The 21,085-nt window shown below is 36.3% G+C and overlaps 1 protein-coding gene across 1 annotated transcript in view; it reads right to left on the reverse strand.

Moving 5' to 3' along the window:
* Mlh1 (DNA mismatch repair ATPase Mlh1) overlaps positions 1-5,956 on the reverse strand; it is a 110,026-nt gene extending 104,070 nt beyond the window's left edge. The window contains exons 1-2 of the mRNA XM_090380163.1: positions 5,940-5,956; positions 2,237-2,369 (exon numbers count right to left, since the gene is read on the reverse strand). Of these exons, the coding sequence (XP_090236289.1) occupies positions 2,237-2,349 (113 nt within the window). The 5' untranslated portion in view covers positions 2,350-2,369; positions 5,940-5,956. The remainder of the gene's footprint in view (positions 1-2,236; positions 2,370-5,939) is intronic.
* Between the last annotated feature and the right edge of the window lie 15,129 nt (positions 5,957-21,085).

Genomic DNA, 21,085 nt, shown 5'->3' on the forward strand with positions numbered 1-21,085 from the left:
TAATTTGTCGTCTTCGGTTCATCATGACAAGTGTTTCTTGACTAATTTTTTCTTCTTTGGATTTCTGTTTCCCTATAGGTTTCTTGGGCTTTATCACTTTCAGAAAGTTGTAATATTCCTCGTCGATATCTTGGTCCTGAGCAGTCTGCAGAAGCTCAAACTTGTTCTTAAGTTCCAGTACATACTACTTTTTCTCCTCCTCTGTTATCTCAAAGACCTTTGTATTATTTACTCGAGTCAGTTTTTTCCTTTCCTACATCTATATCAAGTGTACATCTTACCATTCTGTGATCACTTCCAACATTTACCTTATTCAGGACGGTAACATCATTCACAATATATCTTCTGTTAGTGAGGATGAAATCGATTTCATTAGTTGTTAATCCATTTGGACTCTTCCATGTCCACTTTCTGTTCACCCTTTTCTTGAAAAAAGTGTTCATTACTGACAGTCCTTGAGATTCTGCAAATTCCACAAGTCTTTCACCTCTTTTATTTCTTTCACCAATTCCAAAATTTCCTATAGTTCCTCTTTCTGCGCTGTTTTGCCTTTTTCCAACCTTAGCATTGAAGTCCCCCATAATAATAGTGTAGTGGGTTTTCTGCTCATCTAGAAGACTCTCAATTTCGGTATACATTTCTTCAACCTCTTCATCATCATGGCTCGATGTTGGGGCATAAATCATTATAATCTTTAGCTTGTACCTCTTAGAAATCTTCAGTATTAGTCTTGACACCCTTGGTGATGTACTTTTGAATTCCAAAATGTTGTTTTTAAAATCTTTGTGGATCAGAAACCCAACTCCACCTTCACTCCTTTCACTGTTTCCATTGGTGTACAGCAGATTTCCACTTGATAAACTTATAAGTGATTCATTTCTTCTTCTTGTTTCAGCCAAACCGATGATATTCCAATTCATATTTTCTAATTCCTTTTCCAGCTCTAATATCCTGTCTTCACCGATGAGTGATCGTACCACCTAAATATCTCTGTACAAACCTTCTCCAATTTTTCTTCTTCTGAGCCCTCAAAAAAACCAATTCTCCGTAAATCAACTAGTTGTAAAAGATGGTAAGAACATATTGTTATTTGGTTTTTAGGAGCATTAGCAACTAAGGCCATATTGCTCCGGGGATATGCGGTGGTCATTCCCTGACCTTTCCACATCCTCCGTATTTGGTGGTCACGGGCTCGAACCCCGGTCTAATCAAGAAGCGTGTGCTACGCACTGCTGCTCCTGCCCACCTGGCTACGGAGGCGCCGGTAAGAACATATTATTCAACTATTTCCTCTCTCACAAAATTCATATTAACTATTATTTACTTTACTCAAAGCCATTTAAGACAACAAGCAGAAATTATCCAAAGTCCATTCAAGCTCATCTCCAAAAAAAATCAAATAAAGTTTTCCTCTCTTTCCACTTAATGTTTCTTCTGATGATCACATCAGCTATGCACCCACGATACTTGCACACCACAAAGAGGAAGTTTCCACAATCTTTTGTGCTTGAAAGCCAAATAAATAAAATGCTATTATTATTTTGAAATTCTCAAAATTCTCTAAAGTGTTAAACAATAACTGCTCAGCAGACTCTGAAATATAAGCCTAATCCTCGTCTAACAAGATATGGTAATTTAAAAAAAAACAAAACAGTAGTTTAAAACAGCACTTTTCAACCATTATTAATACTACAGGCCACCTAAACATGTGTAAATTACATGACATACTAAAAACCAATAAAGGGATATTTATCTTTTGTTAATCATTAAAATATACAGTATACTGAAACCTTTTAAGCAATGTTGAGAAGCCAGCTCGTTGAAAAACATTAATATGGAATATTAGTATTAGTGCAAATGATGCAAGGAAGCAAGCTTATATAGCATCAGCCAAACAATAATAATAATAATAATAATAAAATAATATAATATAATAATAAAATAAAATAATAACAAAGACAATTTTTAGAACTAAAGCCTCCAACTACAAAAAGATTCAATAAATGGACAAGTTTCACAATATGAGATATAATAAAAACGATGCCATTTCACCTACTTCAGTGATTCACTATGTACTAATATGATGCAACTGCACTAACTTGTCCGTTTAATAAAAATAACTTTGTCAAATTTTATAAGAAAATTAATAATGTTAAGGAAGTTCATAAAAAATGTTAGCACATTCTTTAAATAGCTATCTATTTAGTAGAGTGCATATTTATTAAGATCTCATTACCTGTTTTCAATCATTTCCTTTAATGCATTTGCAGGTCTTTGAATAACTTCACCAGCTGCAATTCTATTCACAACTATATCATCTAACCTTCTTATTTTACCAGGGGATGTCATTATATATAACTAGAGAGAACCTATTCATAAAATGCAAAATCCCATCAATAAAATTATAAACAAATCATAAATGCATGTGCAATTATATTATATTGTTAAATAATTTGATTGGATAATATGATGTGGTCACATTAACATTAATTAATAAAAACAATAATCAACAAGAACAGTTATTGAAAAAAAATGAACACTGAAAAAGTACACAAACAGTGCATAATACAGACTGTTTCAATTAAGAGGCACTGGAGACTATTACAGTTATTTTTGGTTTTTGTCTTCTTGATTCCCTTTTTGTTATATTTGTGCTGAAATTTTTGAATCTGATGTCAAAATTTGGCTAAATATTACCATTTTATGATTTCTAAATTAAAATGCTACCTAATAAACTTTTTTCTCAGTTGGAAAAATCATTCCCAGCTCTTTGTTTAATTGACAAACATCATCAGTGTCCTTCTGAAACAAATATAAACCATTTCATTTGAAAAAGGAAAAAAATAATAATAACAACACAATGGTCGCAGCACATGGAGATGAGACATGACAACCAAATGCACATGTACTGAAGATTGAACATTGCATAACACTGTTCTGTTTATCCCTTCAAACAAAATTGATTTAGGTTTGTGTCAGAAGTATACCAGTGATTTTTTAGCCTAAACCACAGATTGGGAACAACTTTTCCATCAAGAAAAAAGCAATTAGTTAGGCAAATTTTTAATTCAGAAAATCATAACATCTAAATCATAATACTTAGTCAAATTTTAACATCAGAATCAAAAATTTCAGCCAAATATGATAAAAAAGGTGGAAAATAGCCTAAACCTAAAAATAAGTGAAATAGGTCAGTGTGCCTTTGTTTACTTGAAACACCAGGCATAAATGGTTGTCAGATAAACAAATGGACTCGAGGCAGGGAACAAAAATGCATGACATGCATATAAATTATCAGGCATATGGTAGATATCAGCTAGCCTGTAATCAACTAGTCATAAAGGAGGTTAGCCAAGCAATGGCAGATTATGAAAAATCTTTGTCAAAGAATGCAAAGAAAAACAGCAAAGCCTTCTTTACTTAGGTAAATTTTATAAGGAAGGGGAGGGGAATCAGATTGTTCCACTTAATATCGATGGTTCGACTGTTGATGATCCTACTCAGGTGGCTGACAAACTGAATCAGTATTTAGAATCTAACTTCACCATGAGGAATTCTGTAGGGAAGTGGAGACCAGAAGTTTATCAAACTTCTGGCCTCCACTTCCCTCCATTTTTTATCATGCACACCAGTGTAAAGGGATCAGAGAACCTGACAGTGGGTTTGGCATGGTTTTTAAAGATATTAATATAATAATAATTTTCTGTTTATACTCCGGCACGACAATCAAGTCAGTAGAGTTTACAATAAATCGTCAATACAAATATTTATCGTATTTAGTAGTCACAGGCTTCAACCCCGGTCCACTCAAGAAACGCATGCTATGCACTCGCACTCCTGACCACTGGGCTACGTCATATCAGTATTATTAGTATTAGCAGTGGTACATGATGCAAGAAAGCAAGCTTATAAAGCATTGACTAAAAAAAAAAAAAAAAAAAAAAACTGTTCCCACCTCTAATAGTTTGTCCTTAAATTTATTCAAACTATTTACTTCCAAAACAACAGATCTAAGTTTGTACGAACAATCAACCACCTGCTGGCTGATAGCAAACTTCTGCACATCTATCCTGCAACCATCTATAGCTGCTGCTCACAGATAAGTCAAAAATTTTCAATTTGACAAGTACACCAAATCCCAAAACATTTCCTACTGTGGAGAGATGACAGAGAAACTGATATGCTGAAATCATTACGAGTAAACACTGGTAGAGGGAGATCTGATGAACTGTAAGTGTTGAAGAGCAAATACTTCACACTGTACAAGTATTTCCTATCGCAACTACCAGAAGGTAGTTGGGTTACGTAAATTTTTCACCATTACACGAGCAGCAACTGTATCCATTTCACAGTGTTCCTGTACAAGAACTGTTCCCAAAATAGATGAATAAATGCAGAACCTTCTATCAGTAGCTCACCTTGCAATGTATACATGATCCTCAATTTCTCAATCGTTCTGGTTACAGATGTACTATGTATTACAAGAAATGGAATTCTCACTTTCAAAATACCAAACTTGTGTTTTGAAAAAATATCCTGCATGTGATTGTCAGTACTTATTATTAACATACCTTTTTCTTTAATGTTTGGTGTAGTAATTCTGGGGACAATCTTACTGATCCTTGTTTTTTTTTTTTTTTTTAATCAGCAAGATTTTCAGGACTGGCATACCAACATTTTTTGTGAAGAGTTTGTGGGAATTACTATAAAACATAACCCCTTCTTTCCAGAAACACCTGGAAAGTCACAAGACATTTCAGGGAATTGTGGATTAGTTGTGCCTAATGCTACATTAAACAAATTGAGAGTCATTTGATTAATGACTTCACTATGATTAATATCTAAAAATAAAGATTTTAGGGACATGTTTCCAAGAACTTTTTTTGCTTATTTTTAGCTGTAGGATATGCTCCTGCATTTGTTCATTGCAATTTTAAAACACACTATGTATATACACACACATAAATTCTTTATTCCTACAAGCTAATGGTTACTGAACTTCTTTTCTTACAAAATAACAAAACAACAACAAAAAAAGAACGTTCACGGTTGGTTTTAAACAAAATGGCAATAAATAATTATTAAAAATGTTAGTATTGAGTTATCACTAAACTTTGTTCACGTCTAAAAATTCCCTATTCTACGAATCACTTACTTAATAATAATAACACCACTTTCAAATAAAAAGAGCAGCACATATATACAATGTTCTCTAATAAAATTTAAGAAAAGAACAATACCCTGTTAGTTGCACAGTTTAATGTTTAATTCCCAAAAGAAATCAGAAATCCATGGTTTTATCTTTTTCACTGCTAGAAGTGGCTTTTATCACAATGGAAGGGTGGAAGCAGATTTAAAATTCTGTGGTTTCTGCATTTATTCATCTATTTTGGGAACAATTCTATTTGGTGTTCAAATATTTTATTGAACACCAAATAGAATTGTTTAATAGAAATATTTTATTTGAACACCAGGGGAAATTTTCAAATAATGATACTTGACACTTTTGAGAATATTTGAGTTGATTATGCAATAATCAACTCATAAATTAAAAAAAGTTGATTATGCAATTAATATAATCAACTTTTTTTTATTAATTTCCAAACAAATTGTCAGATAAGATTCACAAATTAAAAGACTTTATTACTGAATTCTTAGTTTTAAAAGTGACTTTGGTTTCAGCATATACTGTGTTCTACAGCAACCACTTATACACACAATCACAAAAGATAATGTAACATTTGATTTGGATTTTATTGGGGCATTAGCAACTAAGGCTATAATGCGCCATAATGTAACAGAACTTATATCAGGCGTTTTCAGGGTCCCATGTTTATGACGGGTATACAACTACCCTGAATCCTAACTGAAAAACAGCAGTACATTCAACATAACTGACTACAGTACATAAAAAAATAAAATAAATACACACCGAGTACCTTTCAATTCAATTATAGATGAAGGTATTATGAAAAATGATTGGCTTGTCCAACTGCAAAAGGAAAATTCTGAGAATACTACAAAAATTTGCAAAACAATAAATATGTAATAAACAGCATATATCATACAAGTTTGCAACAGTTTGGCAAACATGTAATAAATGAAGCCTTTACTAGTTGCACATATAGTTCATTTTATCAACGTGATGAACAGCATGTACAATTAGTGTGTAACAAAATGTTTGATTTGGAATTCAAATGTTAAGTCCTCAAAATCGACAAGCAACGTAAATATTTAACGTCATGACGTTTCATAATGACCGCCGAAAAACACACAACTAACAAGTACAACACACTATAGCATGCTCAAGAAATATCTTACTACGCTGTGAGCATGCTCAAGAAATATCTTACTACGCTGTGAGCATGCTCCACAGACTTCTCTGTGGCATACTCATACTCTCCAACTAAGTATTGTACTAATCTTTACACAGCGCCAGTAAAAACAAAAAACATATCCAGATGTTATTCTGGATATGTTTGGCTTATTTTTTATTCCTTTAATTATGATCCTTTTTGTGATTCAATTTGTTAAGCAACTTGCATGTTATAAAAAAAAAAAAAGATATATATATATATTATATTGTGTGTGTTCTGTAGTCGATTTTGCTGTTTTGCTGGACGAAAAACCCTTCTGGGGAAAAAACCTTGCTATTAACAAGGTTAATAGCAAGGTTAATAGCATACTCACATCATGAGTATGGGCTTGGCAGGGTCCTGAGCTGGATATCATCATTCTTCTCTTTCTTGGTGATTCCCTTCTACCTCTCTCTCTCTCTCTCTCTCTCTCTCTGGGTAATTCAGAAATTTTTTTTTTTTTTTTTTTTGGCTGGTGCAGCATAAACCTCGGGCTTCCTTGCACAACATGGCTAATAATAATCTGCGCCTGAGACCGACTAACTCAGCCACGGAGTGAAAAAAAAGCCCATTAAAGTTCTTCACGTCATCGACGGGATTCGAACCAGGGCTTTTTCCACCAGTGGTGTCGTCACCGTCCTCCCCACACCAGGTGTGGGGAGGACGGTGACGATACCACTGTGCTACACACGCAGACACTTGTATGTTATAAAACCAAAGTTGCAAACCAATGATTTACGTTGGTAATTTTTAGTTTTTCTATATAAGCGGGGGAATATGTAGGAAAGGAAGAAATCGCCGCTGCCAAGAAAATAATAGTCAGTATTTTTGATATTAGTTTATTTCGATCATATCTTTGTCGTGATAAGGAATCTTCGAAAATCCCGATTAAGATGACAAATATCGGAATTAGATAATGAGCGGCCCTAGTGCCTATATTTGGTATCCCTGAATATAAGTTGTGTCCCTGGACTAAAGTAATCACATTGGCCTTGGTCAAAGGTAGGGTAACCAGACGTCCAGATTTTGAATATCATGTCCTGGTATCCTTCAACGAGCTGTGGGTACCATCCAACCAGCTGTGACATCAGCTGGCTGTCACCCAAAATCTGTGGAACTATTGCACGCCGAATGGCAGAAGGGTACCGCCGTGCAAACGGGTCATTATTTCGATTACGCTGATTGCTGGTCACCGTAAACCTAAATACCCTAAACAACTATGGCGGAGAAGAAAAATACATGGGATACATATAAATTAATGGGTGACATGGAAGCCTATGATAGATATAAGCTGGTCCATAATGATAGCAAAGAGAGATTTGTGAGATTTCAGGGTTAGAGATCTGAGAAGAGAAGAAGGGAAAAATCAGAAGAGGAGAGATAGAAAAGAATCGATGGTGAACCGCTGTTCTAGAACTACGGCCCCCCGAGGCGATGTTGAATTATTCGGGTAAGTCAACCCTTGTGCTTAACGACAAACTGTACTAAATTGCCCAAAGTGGAACCTACCCTCCTCTTGTTTTATTCGCATCTAAAGCCATCTCTCCTCATGGACACACTCTGACCATTGTTTTATAAACTCTTAGTAATGAGGATTTAACAGATAATGTGACTTGTCAACCTAGTTGTAAAAAATACTAATTATAACTGTTTAGTTGACATATTTTCCTATTCTAGCATTAGAACAGTTGTATGTTATGACAGGCACCAATCATTTTGAATACTTGTGAGAGCAATGAGGGAAAAGCCCACATGAAGAACACTGTTAATTTGTTATATCAATAGCAGCAATATTTTAACCTGCTTAGTTTGTACCCAAGTAGACTATACAAGTGTTACCCAAATCATGACCAATTCTTTAATGATTAATTGTACAATTTAGTATGTTTAATAAACCTTGTTTTGTTATTGATTTTGCCTTGTGACAATTCTCTGCTACACATAACTCACTGAACAAATTGTTGAAGAAGAACCATAGTTATGCAGTGCTTTGGAGCCCAATCATATAGAAAGGAGCCAAAGTATAGGCACAACGCATCTTCGATGCTGCGAGCTAGCCCTCAGTATCAATCTGAGTGGACCTTGAGGGCACAAGATTTTTTGTCCTAATATAAATTGCTAGACAATCGTATTAAACCCAGGTTTTCTGGATGAAAATATTTGTGTCTCATCTTGCTGAAGCCGAGTGGTTTACAGAGAACGTTGATTGGCAGGCACACACTATAACGGAAACACCTGTGGAACAGTAACCAAGTCACAAAGGAGATTAGGCAGACAAAGGATGCAAAGAAAAACAGAAAAGAGTTCTTTACCAATGTAAACTCTAGAAGGAAAGGGATGAATCATATTGGTCCACTGGATATTGATGGTTCAACAGTTGAGGGTCTTGCTCAGATGGCTAACAAACTAAATGAGTATTTTGCATCTACATTCACCCATGAGGAGTTATTCAGGGAGGGGAATGCCAGAGGTGAGTTAAACTGTGCCAGTGAGCTGGATGATTTTTTAATAAATGAGAGGAAAGTAGAGGAGAATTGTTGAAGATAAACATAAAAAAGGCATCTGGGGTGCATGGGATCCAACCAGTTATATTAAAGGAGGCAGCAAAGGAAGTAAGCAAACCCTTAGCCATAATTATGAGAGCTTCTTTGGACTCAGGAGAGGTACCCATAGACTGGAGATGTGCAAATGTGACCCCAATTCACAAAGGAGGATCAAAGGCTGACACAAGTAATTATAGACCTGTGAGATAACTTCTATTCCAGGAAACTTAATGGAGGCACTGGTTAAAGAAGCACTGCAGGATCATCTAGACACTACTTCAGTTATAGCTCGGACACAGCATGGTTTTGTTAAGGGAAAGTCTTGCCTGACCAATTTGATTGGATACTATGATGCAGTCACAAAAGAACTGCATGCAGGGAATAACTTTGATATTATATATTTGGATTTCAGGAAAGCTTTTGATACTGTTGCACATGGAAGACTGCTGCACAAATTGGAGCAGTGTGGCATTGGAGGCAAATTGCTGCAATGGATAAAGAGATGGTTGAGGGGGAGAAGACAGAGAGTTGTAATCAATGGACACTGCTCATCGTGGACTAATGTTATTAGTGGAGTCCCTCAGGGTTCAGTGTTGGGTCCATTATTGCTTTCTGTATTTATAATTGATATTGATGATGGTATATCAAGCTTAATGTCCAAGTTTGCAGATAATACAAAGGTTGGCAGGGTTGTCAAGGACACTACTGATACTATGCTACTGCAATAGGATGTGGAAAGGTTGAGCAGATGGGCTGAGAGGTGGCAAATGAAGTTTAACATTGACAAATGTAAAGTACTACATACGGGAAAGAGCAACGTATCAACTCTGTGGTACTACACTGACACTGGTAGAAAATGAAAAGGACCTGGGGGGTAATTGTGCAGGCAGAAATGAAGTTCTCTGAGCAGTGCAGATGGGCTGCAAGAGTAGCTCATGGTGCCTTGTCATTGATATACAGGAATTTTTCTAGCAGGGATAAGGAGGTGTGTGATTGTTCCTTTGTATAAGACAATGGTCAGGCCACACCCTGAGTACTGTATACAGGCCTGGAGGCCTCATTTCAAGAAGGATGTAGAGCTGCTAGAACGAGTACAGAGAAGGGCAACAAGATTAGTGAATGGAACAAAGTGTTGCTCTTACGAAGAAACACTTAAGTTTTGCAAATTACAGTGTCTGGAGACTAGGCACCGGCGAGGTGATCTGATAGAGGTGTATAAAGCCTTGAATGGTGTGAGCATGCTCAATGCCGATGGGATTCTTCCTCTTGCTCAGAATAATCACCTGAGAGGGCATAAATCCAGATTGAGGAAAGCCAGATGTAGGATAGATGTGCGGAAATTTGCCTTTAGCCAGCGGGTGGTTGGTTGGTGGAACAGACTTCCATCCCTTTTTGTGGATGTTGATACCCTAAATAAATTTAAGGCTCAGCTGGACAGGTATTTCGAACGAACAGAGGGGTGAAATGGAAGTGTGTTTTTTTTTTTTTTTTTTTTTTTTTTGGCTTGTGCTGCATAAGCTTGCTTTTTTGCATCATATGCCTCTACTAATGCTAAAGACATTTTACATTTTTAATAATATTTATTCTAGACTCAAATTTATGTTGGAAAAGGGGGACACGGATACAAAGTCATTAAACTTTCTAAATTTCACGCTTATTCGGGACTCGAATAAAATCCAATTTAGCATCTATCGAAAACCTACAAACACCGATATGCTTCTACATTATAATAGCTATCACCCGTTCACCTACAAAAGATCGATTATCTTTAATCAATTTCTAAATGCCTATAAATATTCAACGACGGAATCTGCTTTGGGTTCTGTAATTCAAATATTAACTAGCAGGTTCTTAAACAGGGGTTGTCCCCTTGCCACAATAAACCGAATTAGGGTACAGGCTAAGGATAGGATACAAAATACTACACCAACCAACAATAGTAATATAAAAAAATACTTTATTTCTGTCCCATATGTTGAACAGTGGCACAAACAGCTTAATAGATTCTTTAAAGATACCGAATTTAAAATTGTGGCCAGGCCAATACGGAAATTACACACTATACTGAACAATCGGTCGGTTCTTTTCGCGTTCGCAACACAAATTAATGATCTGGTATACATTTCTTGCGGTGATTGCGACTTTTCTTACCAAGGTTCGACGCGATTTTCTCTGAATATTCGTGTAAATGAACATGAAGCCTGAGTTCGTGCTTGTCGTTCAGCAGCTTCAGAATTAGCCTTTCATGCCATTAACGAAAAACAATTTTTTATTTAACGAGGCTAAAATACTTAATGTTCAACGTAATTATATGCGACTATTAATTGCAGAAACCGTAGAAATTAAATTACACAAGAATTCTGTTAATGTACCGCGGTCATATTTGATCTACGATGCGTGTACCTTTACGCGCATGCGCAAAGACAAATAATCACTATTTAAATTTCAGGTTCAACCCTATTGTTAATTTTCATTCCTGTGATCATGACATACGGTCGCAAAGCGTTGCCAGCTTCAGGAAGGAAAATCGTTTTGAATATTTTCGTTAGATTCTTTTTAATTTTTAGTTGCGTTAAATTGATTTGAATTGTGTTAAATTGCTTTTTAATTATTTATTTTTTACTCTAATGTAAGTTTTCAATTTTTTCATTTTAATTTCTGGAGAGTATCATACAGAAGTGTTCTACGTACTATATTGAGTGTTTAATGTTGATATTAATATTTTACAAATATTAATATTTTACAAATATTAATATTTTACAAATATTAATATCAACAGCAGAACGCATTGGGTATTACAGCTCTGATTCATACTGTCTAATTATAGCTTTGGAAAACTCTTTTCCCCGGAAGCTACGGATACAGGTAATGTTAAATAAATACACAATACAATGGCAGTATTTGTAAACGTATCGGTTAATTTATTTTCATATATATAGTTTAAAACATCGTGAGGAGACATTTTTTTTATAAAACATTGCAAAGTCTTTAATTCCTGAAACAAAGTCATACTGTCAATATCCCGATCGTGCGAATTTTTATTGTCGCTCAGTTTTATACATGTATGTATATCTTTGCAGTGTTTCAATAAATCTTCATCACTCCATCCTTTTAATTTGCTTATGTCGTGGATAAGTTTAAAGTCTTCGTGGTGCTGTTTCAACTATGCAAATCTTTCTGTAATTGATGATATTGTGGTGTCTAAAACGGTGAAAAAAAATTGGATTTTAAAATTTTGTTTAGCATCATTTATTGACTCATCTGATGCTTCGTGTCCAAACATTCTCTTTTTTGTTCTCTTTCGAATTTCTGGAAAAACAGGATCGATGTTGAGATGTCCAGAAGTAATAATGATTTCAAATTTTTGATCGGTCCTGCGATTCTTCAAATCTTTTATATTGACATCGAGATTTTCTGTAACTGTTTGTAAATTAAATGTTGGATTCTGCATCATTTTGCTTACAAAATTTACCAGACTTAAGATCTTGTACCAAATATTAATAGAGCAAACAAATTTAAATGAACAAATTTTAGAAATTAAGTTGTCAGCCTGAAACCTAGAATCGATATCTTTAGTATCATCTTCCGTAATATCTAAAAGAGCCTGATAAATTTCTCTGATGTTACTTTTTTAGCGGCCTTATTGCTTCAATTCTAATTTCCCACTTAGTAGTAGAAAGCGGTTTTAAACTTAAATTTTGAATGTGTTTTTTTAATATAGCCGAACGCTTCACAGATACTGAAAAATAATTGTACAATTCCTGTATTACCCCAAAAAATTAACTGTTTCAAATGAAATTTTAGCTGCATCATTAATTACCAAATTTAAAGAATGAGCAGCACATGAAATGAAAAAAGCTCTTGAATTTATCTCAATGATTTTTTTGTTGAAGTCCGTTATGTTTACCTCGCATATTGGCACCATTGTCATACGCTTGTCCGCATATATCCGAAATATTTTATTTTTATTTTAAAAGATTTATAATAAATTCGAATAATCCCTGACCAGAAGTATCGTCTACAGACTGAAAACCCAAAAAATGTTCACGAATTTCTGCGATATTTGTATCTTTATTACGATAAACAAATCTAATAACTATAGTCAATTGTTCTGTGTGGCTCAAGTCCAGGGTAGTATCAATAACATTAGTTTACAAATTTAAGTTTGTTCACTGGGGTTTGAATTTCAATAGGTCCTACTGCCGAAATATGTTGCTGTGATTTCAAATATGACTTAGATTTTTTTATATCACATACAGATACATTACAATTTAAGAAATAAAAAAAGTGTTGTTTTTTACGAAAGTATATAACTTTATTATATTTAGTAATGACAAATTGATAGGATTACATTTTCATATATCAAAAAATACGAAAATACTAACAAGTATTAATTAAAATTCTGAAACTTTCATTAATCAGACCTTCGTCTCTTTGTTTGAAAAGAACGTTTAATCGTTTTTCTTTTATGTACAGTGCCAGGTTTCTCTTTTTTTAAACAGTGGCAATAGTCGGCCATCATGCTTGTATTCCACCTTCCCTGGTACCTCAGCTCTATTTCCTTTATGTCCTGATGGAATCTCTCCCCTCGTTCTTCGCTCATTTGTGCAAGATTTTCGGGGGGAAAATCAAGATGGGCATGGAAAAAGTGAATTTTGATGCTCATATTGCAATCTAAATTGCGAAACTTTGTGAACATATTTTGAACAATTTTCTCATAACACTGTGATTTATGATTTCCTAGAAATTTTTCCATTACAATTTTAAAAGCAATCCAGACTTCCCTTTCAACGTCAGTTTGAAGCTACGTCATAGTAGCTTCAAACTGACCGTCTAAAACCAATTTTCTAATTTGGGGACCAATGAAGATACCCTCCTTAATTTTTGCGTCAGATAAACTGGGAAATTAACTGAAAAGGTACGTAAAGCAGTTGTCATCCTTATTCAGTGCTTTAACAAATTGCTTCATTATGCCTAACTTGATATGCAGTGGAGGTAAAAGTGTTTTATCTGGCTTGATCAAACTTTCGGGCACACTATATTTTATATCCCGGTGTAAGATTGTACCTCCGAGGCCATTGCTTCTTTGTCAAATGCAGCGCTTTTGGCTCTGCTGTCCCATTCAAAAATCTTCTTCTTTATCTTCGCCTTCTTCCCGCGTTTATATGGGGTCAGCAGAAAAAATGTTATCAGCTGGCTTTCTTTCTTTTCAAAGTAGGTGTTAACTATCGCCAGGTCGAATGCCACTGCGTGTTCTACTATCCTCTCCCCTTCTCTATTTCTTTCCCCAAATCTCCACCTTCCATACACTCTTCCTTCCTCTCTCTGGCTTCTTCCTAAATGTCCATTTAAATCACCCCCAACAATCAACCTCTCCTTCTCAGGTATTGCCATGACCACTTGATCCATTTCCATCCAAAAACTGTCCTTTTCTTCTTTCCACATCCTACTTGCGGGGCATATTCCCATTCACAAATAAAGCATGGCATTTCAGTGTACCCACCCTGTCGCCCCAACAACATACATAACACTTTTAAGTCTCCACATAGTTGCCATTCATGATCTTGATATTTAATTTTCTCCAGAAGCAACTTTAGATTGTCATAAGTTTCTTTTAAGTAGACTGAATGAGCAATTGGCACAGATGTGTACCTTATCTCCATTATACAAGAGAACACCTTTTAAACTTGTCTTGGAAGAGTCTATAAATAGTCTCCATTCAATAGGAACATATGATGAAGCTCCTAAGGCACTTATTAAACCAGCGATATCACTGCAATATACGAGAGGACCTTATTGTAAAAAATACTCTATAAACTGCCTTTCACGATTTCTGTACCAGGAAAATGATGTACCTGGAGCAAGTAAGTTCTTCGCTTGAAGTCTGGATCCCAGAATTTCAGCAGCATACTTTGGAACACCTAAGTCCCTTACTAAATCGTTCAGTTCGACTTGCGTGAATTGATGTGGCGTTAAAATATTTTCTGGTTGATAATATTCCTCTTTACTAACCTCTTTAGCTTCTGCTTCGGTGGAAGATGTGGACTCCAAAGTTTCTGGTGGAGGTTTTACAGGCAGATCAGGTCCATGCGGAACCGGTCTTATGGCTGACAGTAGATCTGGATATTTGATGTCCTTTTTATTTTTTGAATTGTAACCTTTAACGTCGCAGACACAAAAGTAACATTCCGCATGGCTTACTGGATCGTGCCACACCATAGGAACAGCAAATGCGATATTTTTTCCTTGACTACATTTTCTAAGATGTTCGACCCATGTATGGCATACTTTATGCGGTACCCACGATTTATCCTGATCGCCTAGTTTTATAACAAAGTATGCATAATACGATTTTTTTTTACAAAATCGGTAATATTTCGCCTCTGCTGTACAAGAACAAAACAACTACATATGTAACAAAATATGTCGGGACTGTTTATACACTTTCTCGTTGCCATACTAAAAGAAGACTAACACACAATGTGAGCTCACGACGGTTTTCACAGGAGTACTGTGATCGCATAAGGGATGTGCCACTTATATAGGCTCTGTGGTTGAGTGGACTGTACAAACAAGTGAGTGCATGCTCAGACAAGTTTAACCAGTAACTACACACAGGAGTCTCCCAGACTTCACTCGAAAAATAAAATTCTGGGAATCACAGATGGGCCGGAAGAGTGGGGTGGGGGGCTGTCTACCTCCTGGGTCAAGGTTGGCTACCTTGCAGTATGTGTAGTTACGGGTTAAACATGCACAATCTGTTGTATTTGAGGCAAATATTTAATACTGATTAGGAATATTGGGGTATAAAACTTGTAAACCCTTGCAGAAACTATAGTTATGTACACATTTACGTATAATACCTAGGTAATATTTTGTTACTGAATTATGAAAAATCTTTACGTGATAGAAACAAACGGACTTCGGTTTAGTAATCAGTAAACATGCATAAATAACTGCCACATACTTTTACTCAAACCCTAGTTACACTGTAAACCAGTGTAATTATAATTAAAGAATAGTATTTTGACTCTTTAACACTTTTTTAAAGTTTTTTGTTTTATGGTTTCAGAAATAATATGAATGATTTCATTTTGTATCCTGTCACCTAAATAATGATTCTGTTTTTGTGATGTTTGGATACGATGCAAATGTTCTGCCATTATCGAGTCAAATTTAGCGACAGTTTCCACTAATTTTAAAAAGTTACCGTTATCATTATCAAATAGATTCTTTGAGGAACCTCTAAAAGCTATACACTGTCTTCACAAATATTGTATTATATAGATTAACCGTTCTACTGTATAACAGATTGCCAATATTTTTTCTCAGTTTCGTATAATCTTTGTGTTGAATCAATCGTACATTTATTACTTAACGACCTTTTAAGTTCGCTGTATTGAACTGAAATATGTTAAGGGTTTTAGCCTCAGGCTGCGAGAGATTTAGACAAAGTACAAGTTAGTGCAAACGCATCATATTAGTACGCAGCTAAACTCTGAATTAGCAAAAATATGCAACATCGTTTAAGTTATATCTCATATTGTGAATACCTTCACAACGAGTTGCCATGATATTAGCATTAGCATTAGCATTAGCATTAGTAGAGGCATATGATGCAAGAAAGCAAGCTTATTCAGCATCAGCCAAAAAAAAAAAAAAAAAAAACAACCCTCTCCCATTTCACCCCTCCGTTCGTTCGAAATACCTGTCCAGTTGAGCTTTAAATTTGTTTAGGCTATCAACTTCAACAACAAGTGATGGAAGTCGGTTCCACCAACCAACCACCCGCTGGCCAAAGGCAAATTTCCGCACATCTATCCGACATCCGTCCTTCCTCAATTTGAATTTATGCCCTCTGAGGTGATTATTCTGAGAAAGATGAAGAATCCCATTGGCATTGAGCATGCTCAAACCATTCAAAGCCTTATACACCTCTATCAGATCACCTCGCCGGTGCCTAGTCTCCAGACTCTGTAATTTGCAAAACTTAAGCCTTTCTTCGTAAGAGCAACCCTTTGTTCCATTTACTAATCTTGTTGCCCTTCTCTGTACCCGTTCCAGCAGCTCTACATCCTTCTTGAAATGAGGCCTCCAGACCTGTATACAGTACTCAAGATGTGGCCTAACCATTGCCTTATACAAGGGAATAATCACCTCCTTATCCCTGCTAGAAAAATTCCTGTATATCATTGACAAGACACCATGAGCTACTCTTGCAGCTCGTCTGCACTGCTCAGAGAACTTCATATCTGCCTGCACAATTACCCCCAGGTCCTTTTCATTCTCCACCACTGTCAGTGTAGTACCGCAGAGTTGATACATTGCTCTGGGGTTACTGTTACCCATATGTAGTACTTTACATTTGTCAATGTTAAACTTCATTTGCCACCTCTCAGCCCATCTGTTCAACCTTTCCAGATCCTGTTGCAGCAGCATAGCGTCAGTAGTGTCCTTAACGACCCTGCCAACCTTTGTATCATCTGCAAACTTAGACATTAAACTTGATATCCCATCATCAATATCATTCATAAACACCGAAAACAACAATGGACCCAACACTGAACCTTGAGGAACTCCACTAATAACATTAGTCCACGTTGAGCAGTGTCCATTGATTACCACTCTCTGTCTTCTGCCACTCAACCATCCCCTTATCCATAGCAGCAATTTGCCTCCAATGCCACACTGCTCCAATTTGTGCAGCAGTCTTCCATGTGCAACAGTATCAAAAGCCTTTCTAAGATCCAAATATATAATATCAAAGTTATTCCCTGCATCCAGTTCTTTTGTGACTACATCATAGTATCCAATCAAATTGGTCAGGCAAGACCTGCCCTTAACAAAACCATGCTGCGTCTGAGCTATAACTGAATTCTTGTCTAGATGATCCTGCAGTGCTTCTTTAACCAGTGCCTCCATTAATTTACCTGGAACAGAAGTTAAACTAACAGGTCTATAATTACTTGTGTCAGCCTTTGATCCTCCTTTGTGAATTGGGGTTACATTTGCACATCTCCAGTCTATGGGTACCTCCCCTGAGTCCAAAGAAGCTCTCATAATTATGGCTAGGGGTTTGCATACTTCCTTTGCTGCCTCCTTTAATATAACTGGATAGATCCCATCCACCCCAGGTGCCTTTTTTATGTTTATCCTCAACAATCTCTCCTCATATTTCCTCTCTGTTATTACAAAATCATCCAGCTCACTGCCAATGTTTACTTTACCTACATCATTCTCCTTCCTGAATAACTCCTCATGCGTGAATGTAGATGCAAAATACTCGTTTAGATTGTTAGCCACCTGAGCAGGATCCTCAACTGTTGAACCATCAATATCCAGTGGACCAATCTGATTCATCCCTTTCCTTCTCGAGTTCAAGTATGTAAAGAACTCCTTTCTGTTTTTCTTTGCATCCTTTGCCAAGGATTTTTCGTAGTCTGCCTTTGCCTGCCTAATCTCCTTTGTGACTTGGTTACAGACCAACTTATATCTATCATAGGCTTCCATGTCACCCATTAATTTGTATGTATCCCATGCATTTTTCTTCTCTGCCACATGTCTCATTAGTCCATCTGACAACCATTTAGGCCTAAACCTTGAACAATATTTCTTAGTTGGTATGTAAAGCCTGGTAGCCACCAATATTAGTTCCTTGAATGCTTCCCATTTTGAGTTTGCTGTTGGTAACATCATCAGTTGGTCCCACTGTATAGAATTTAAATACTGTCTCAGACCATCATAGTCGCCTTTACGAAAACAAAAACCCTTCCCTTTACCTCTGATGGTAGTTACCTCCTTGAGTAAATCCCACTTCAACACACTGTGATCACTGCCACCTAGTGGTTCATTTATCTGCAGGTTCTTAATGCATGAAGAATCACTACTGATAATCAGATCAAGAGTATTGCTCCCTCTTGTTGCCTCACGAACATGCTGATGTAGAAAACAATCATCCAATAAATCCACAAAAGCCTTGCTAGTGTGCGAGTGACCAACCCACAAATTCCAGTCAATATCTGGGAAATTAAAATCCCCCATTATAAGACTCTCTGATTTACTGGCCCACTCTATTTCCCTGTACAATATATTATTATACTCATCAGAGTCATTAGGCCTATAGCACACTCCTACTCTCAATTTTGATTTCCCTATGCTTATGTCACACCAAACTGACTCGACACTGCCCTGTCCATCGATGTCAACTGGCTTCACTTCCTTTGACTTTATGTGTTTCTTAATTAATAGCATAACCCCTCCTCCCCTCCTGTCCTGTCTATCCTTTCTATATACATTGTATTCCCCAAATTCCAGTTCCGCATTACTTATATCTGTGTGACACCATGTCTCTGATATTCCAACAATATCTGCCTTTGATGTTTTGAGCAATACCTCAAATTCATCAAATTTATTTACCAAACTCCTAGCATTGGTGTACACGCAGGTATACATGCACCTGTTTCTATTCTTAGCTACCCTAACACAACCCATGTGTTTACTTGTAACGCAATGACTACCAGCAGTCTCTGAAATATCCTGCATCTTGTTTTTCAGACTTCTGCTCATTTGAATAGAAGCAGTGCAAGAATCACTTCCACCTCTGCCAGTGGCTACTGTTAATCTATTAGTCCTTGTATCCCCCCCAACTAGCAGTTTTCCGACCCACCTAACACTGCCTCGATAGCATCAGCAAAAATTCTTGCACCCTTTCTATTTAAGTGTATCCCATCCCTGTAGAAGCAATCTCTCCTGTTAACAAGTACAGTCCAGGCTGAAAAAAATTCTACCCCTTGAGCCTTGCACAATCCCTCCAGGGCCGAATTGATCGACAAGGCTCTCATCATATACTCCCTCCTATCGTGTCTGGGCAGAATTGCAGACACTTTCAAGTTCAACCCTAATTCACGGCTTTTTTTCAACAGTGACCTGTACTTGCTAAGTAATTCCGCCGGTCTCCTACTCTTAATATCATTAGTGCCAACGTGTACAACTATATCACCCTTTGTGCCCTTAAAATTACACTACTTCGAATAAGTAACGCTTCACCAAAGGAGAAGACTGTTGTTACTTATTCTCAGCGGATACCACCATCACCCAGACGGCACCGTTTCAGGGCTATTTGGCCCTCTTCTCCTTTGATATATCAGTTTCTTCAAACTTATCTTGTTGTATGTTCGTTCTTCAGTGTTCTCCTTTGAAGTAGAGGTGCTCGAAGTGCTTGCTTTGTCAAAACGTTCCGTTCTTTGATTCGTAACAGTTGCTGTTGGTGGCATTGAAGTCAGAAATTTGTCCAGTGATCCGGCTAATTTATGTTCGATCTGTTCTCGTTGTAATCGTCTTTTTCTGTTTTGAGCTACAGATAACTTCTTTGACGTTTTTTCCGATGTCTAGGATTTAAATTACATATTATCTAAGAAAAAATATTTTTTTTTTCAACAAAATATTTCTTTTTTTCACAAAATACATCATTTTTGCAACAAAAAATATTTTTTTTACAAAATATAAAATTTTACATACTTAGTGTTTATTCTATAAATTCCGGGAAGTAACTTGCACTTTGTTTCAACACGATACAACTTATATAATTTATTTATATTTAAGAATAATAGGCATACTTGTGAAGAACCAAAGAAATACAAGTGAACAGTCGTAGGGGTAAATATCGAATGCCTTTCTAATACTTTAACACATGTTTAAATCTATCCCCGAACTAAAAATCATACAATGCCAGCTTTATTGTAACCCCAGGGCTCATATCTGGTGAGTATGGGCTTGGCACACCCAGGGTCTTGAGCTGGATATCATCATTCTTCTTCTTCTTCTCTCTTTTGGCGATTCCCTCCTCTCTCTCTCTCTCTCTCTCAGGGTACTCAATTTTTTTTTTTTTTTTTTGGCTGGTTCAGCATAAGCCTCAGGCTTCCTTGCACCATATGGCTAATAATAATAATAATAATAATATATTGTCTTTATGTCATTCTTCGGTAAAACCCAAACATCGTTATCGCGTGCTAAGACATTCAACAATGTTGCGGGTCAACTGGCGCTGACCCGTTCTCGAAAGTGGCGTGGCACGTGGCATTATTCGCATTACTGAAAATAGTCAAAACAAAAGTCGTTTCTGAGAATGCGGATCACATATCGACACACTGATATCGATGCACTGAACATGTTAAAACCTGCTTTGAC

Source organism: Mastigoproctus giganteus, chromosome 8, assembly GCF_048544385.1.
Source record: "Mastigoproctus giganteus isolate SK-2022 chromosome 8, ASM4854438v1, whole genome shotgun sequence".
NCBI lineage: Eukaryota > Metazoa > Arthropoda > Arachnida > Uropygi > Thelyphonidae > Mastigoproctus > Mastigoproctus giganteus.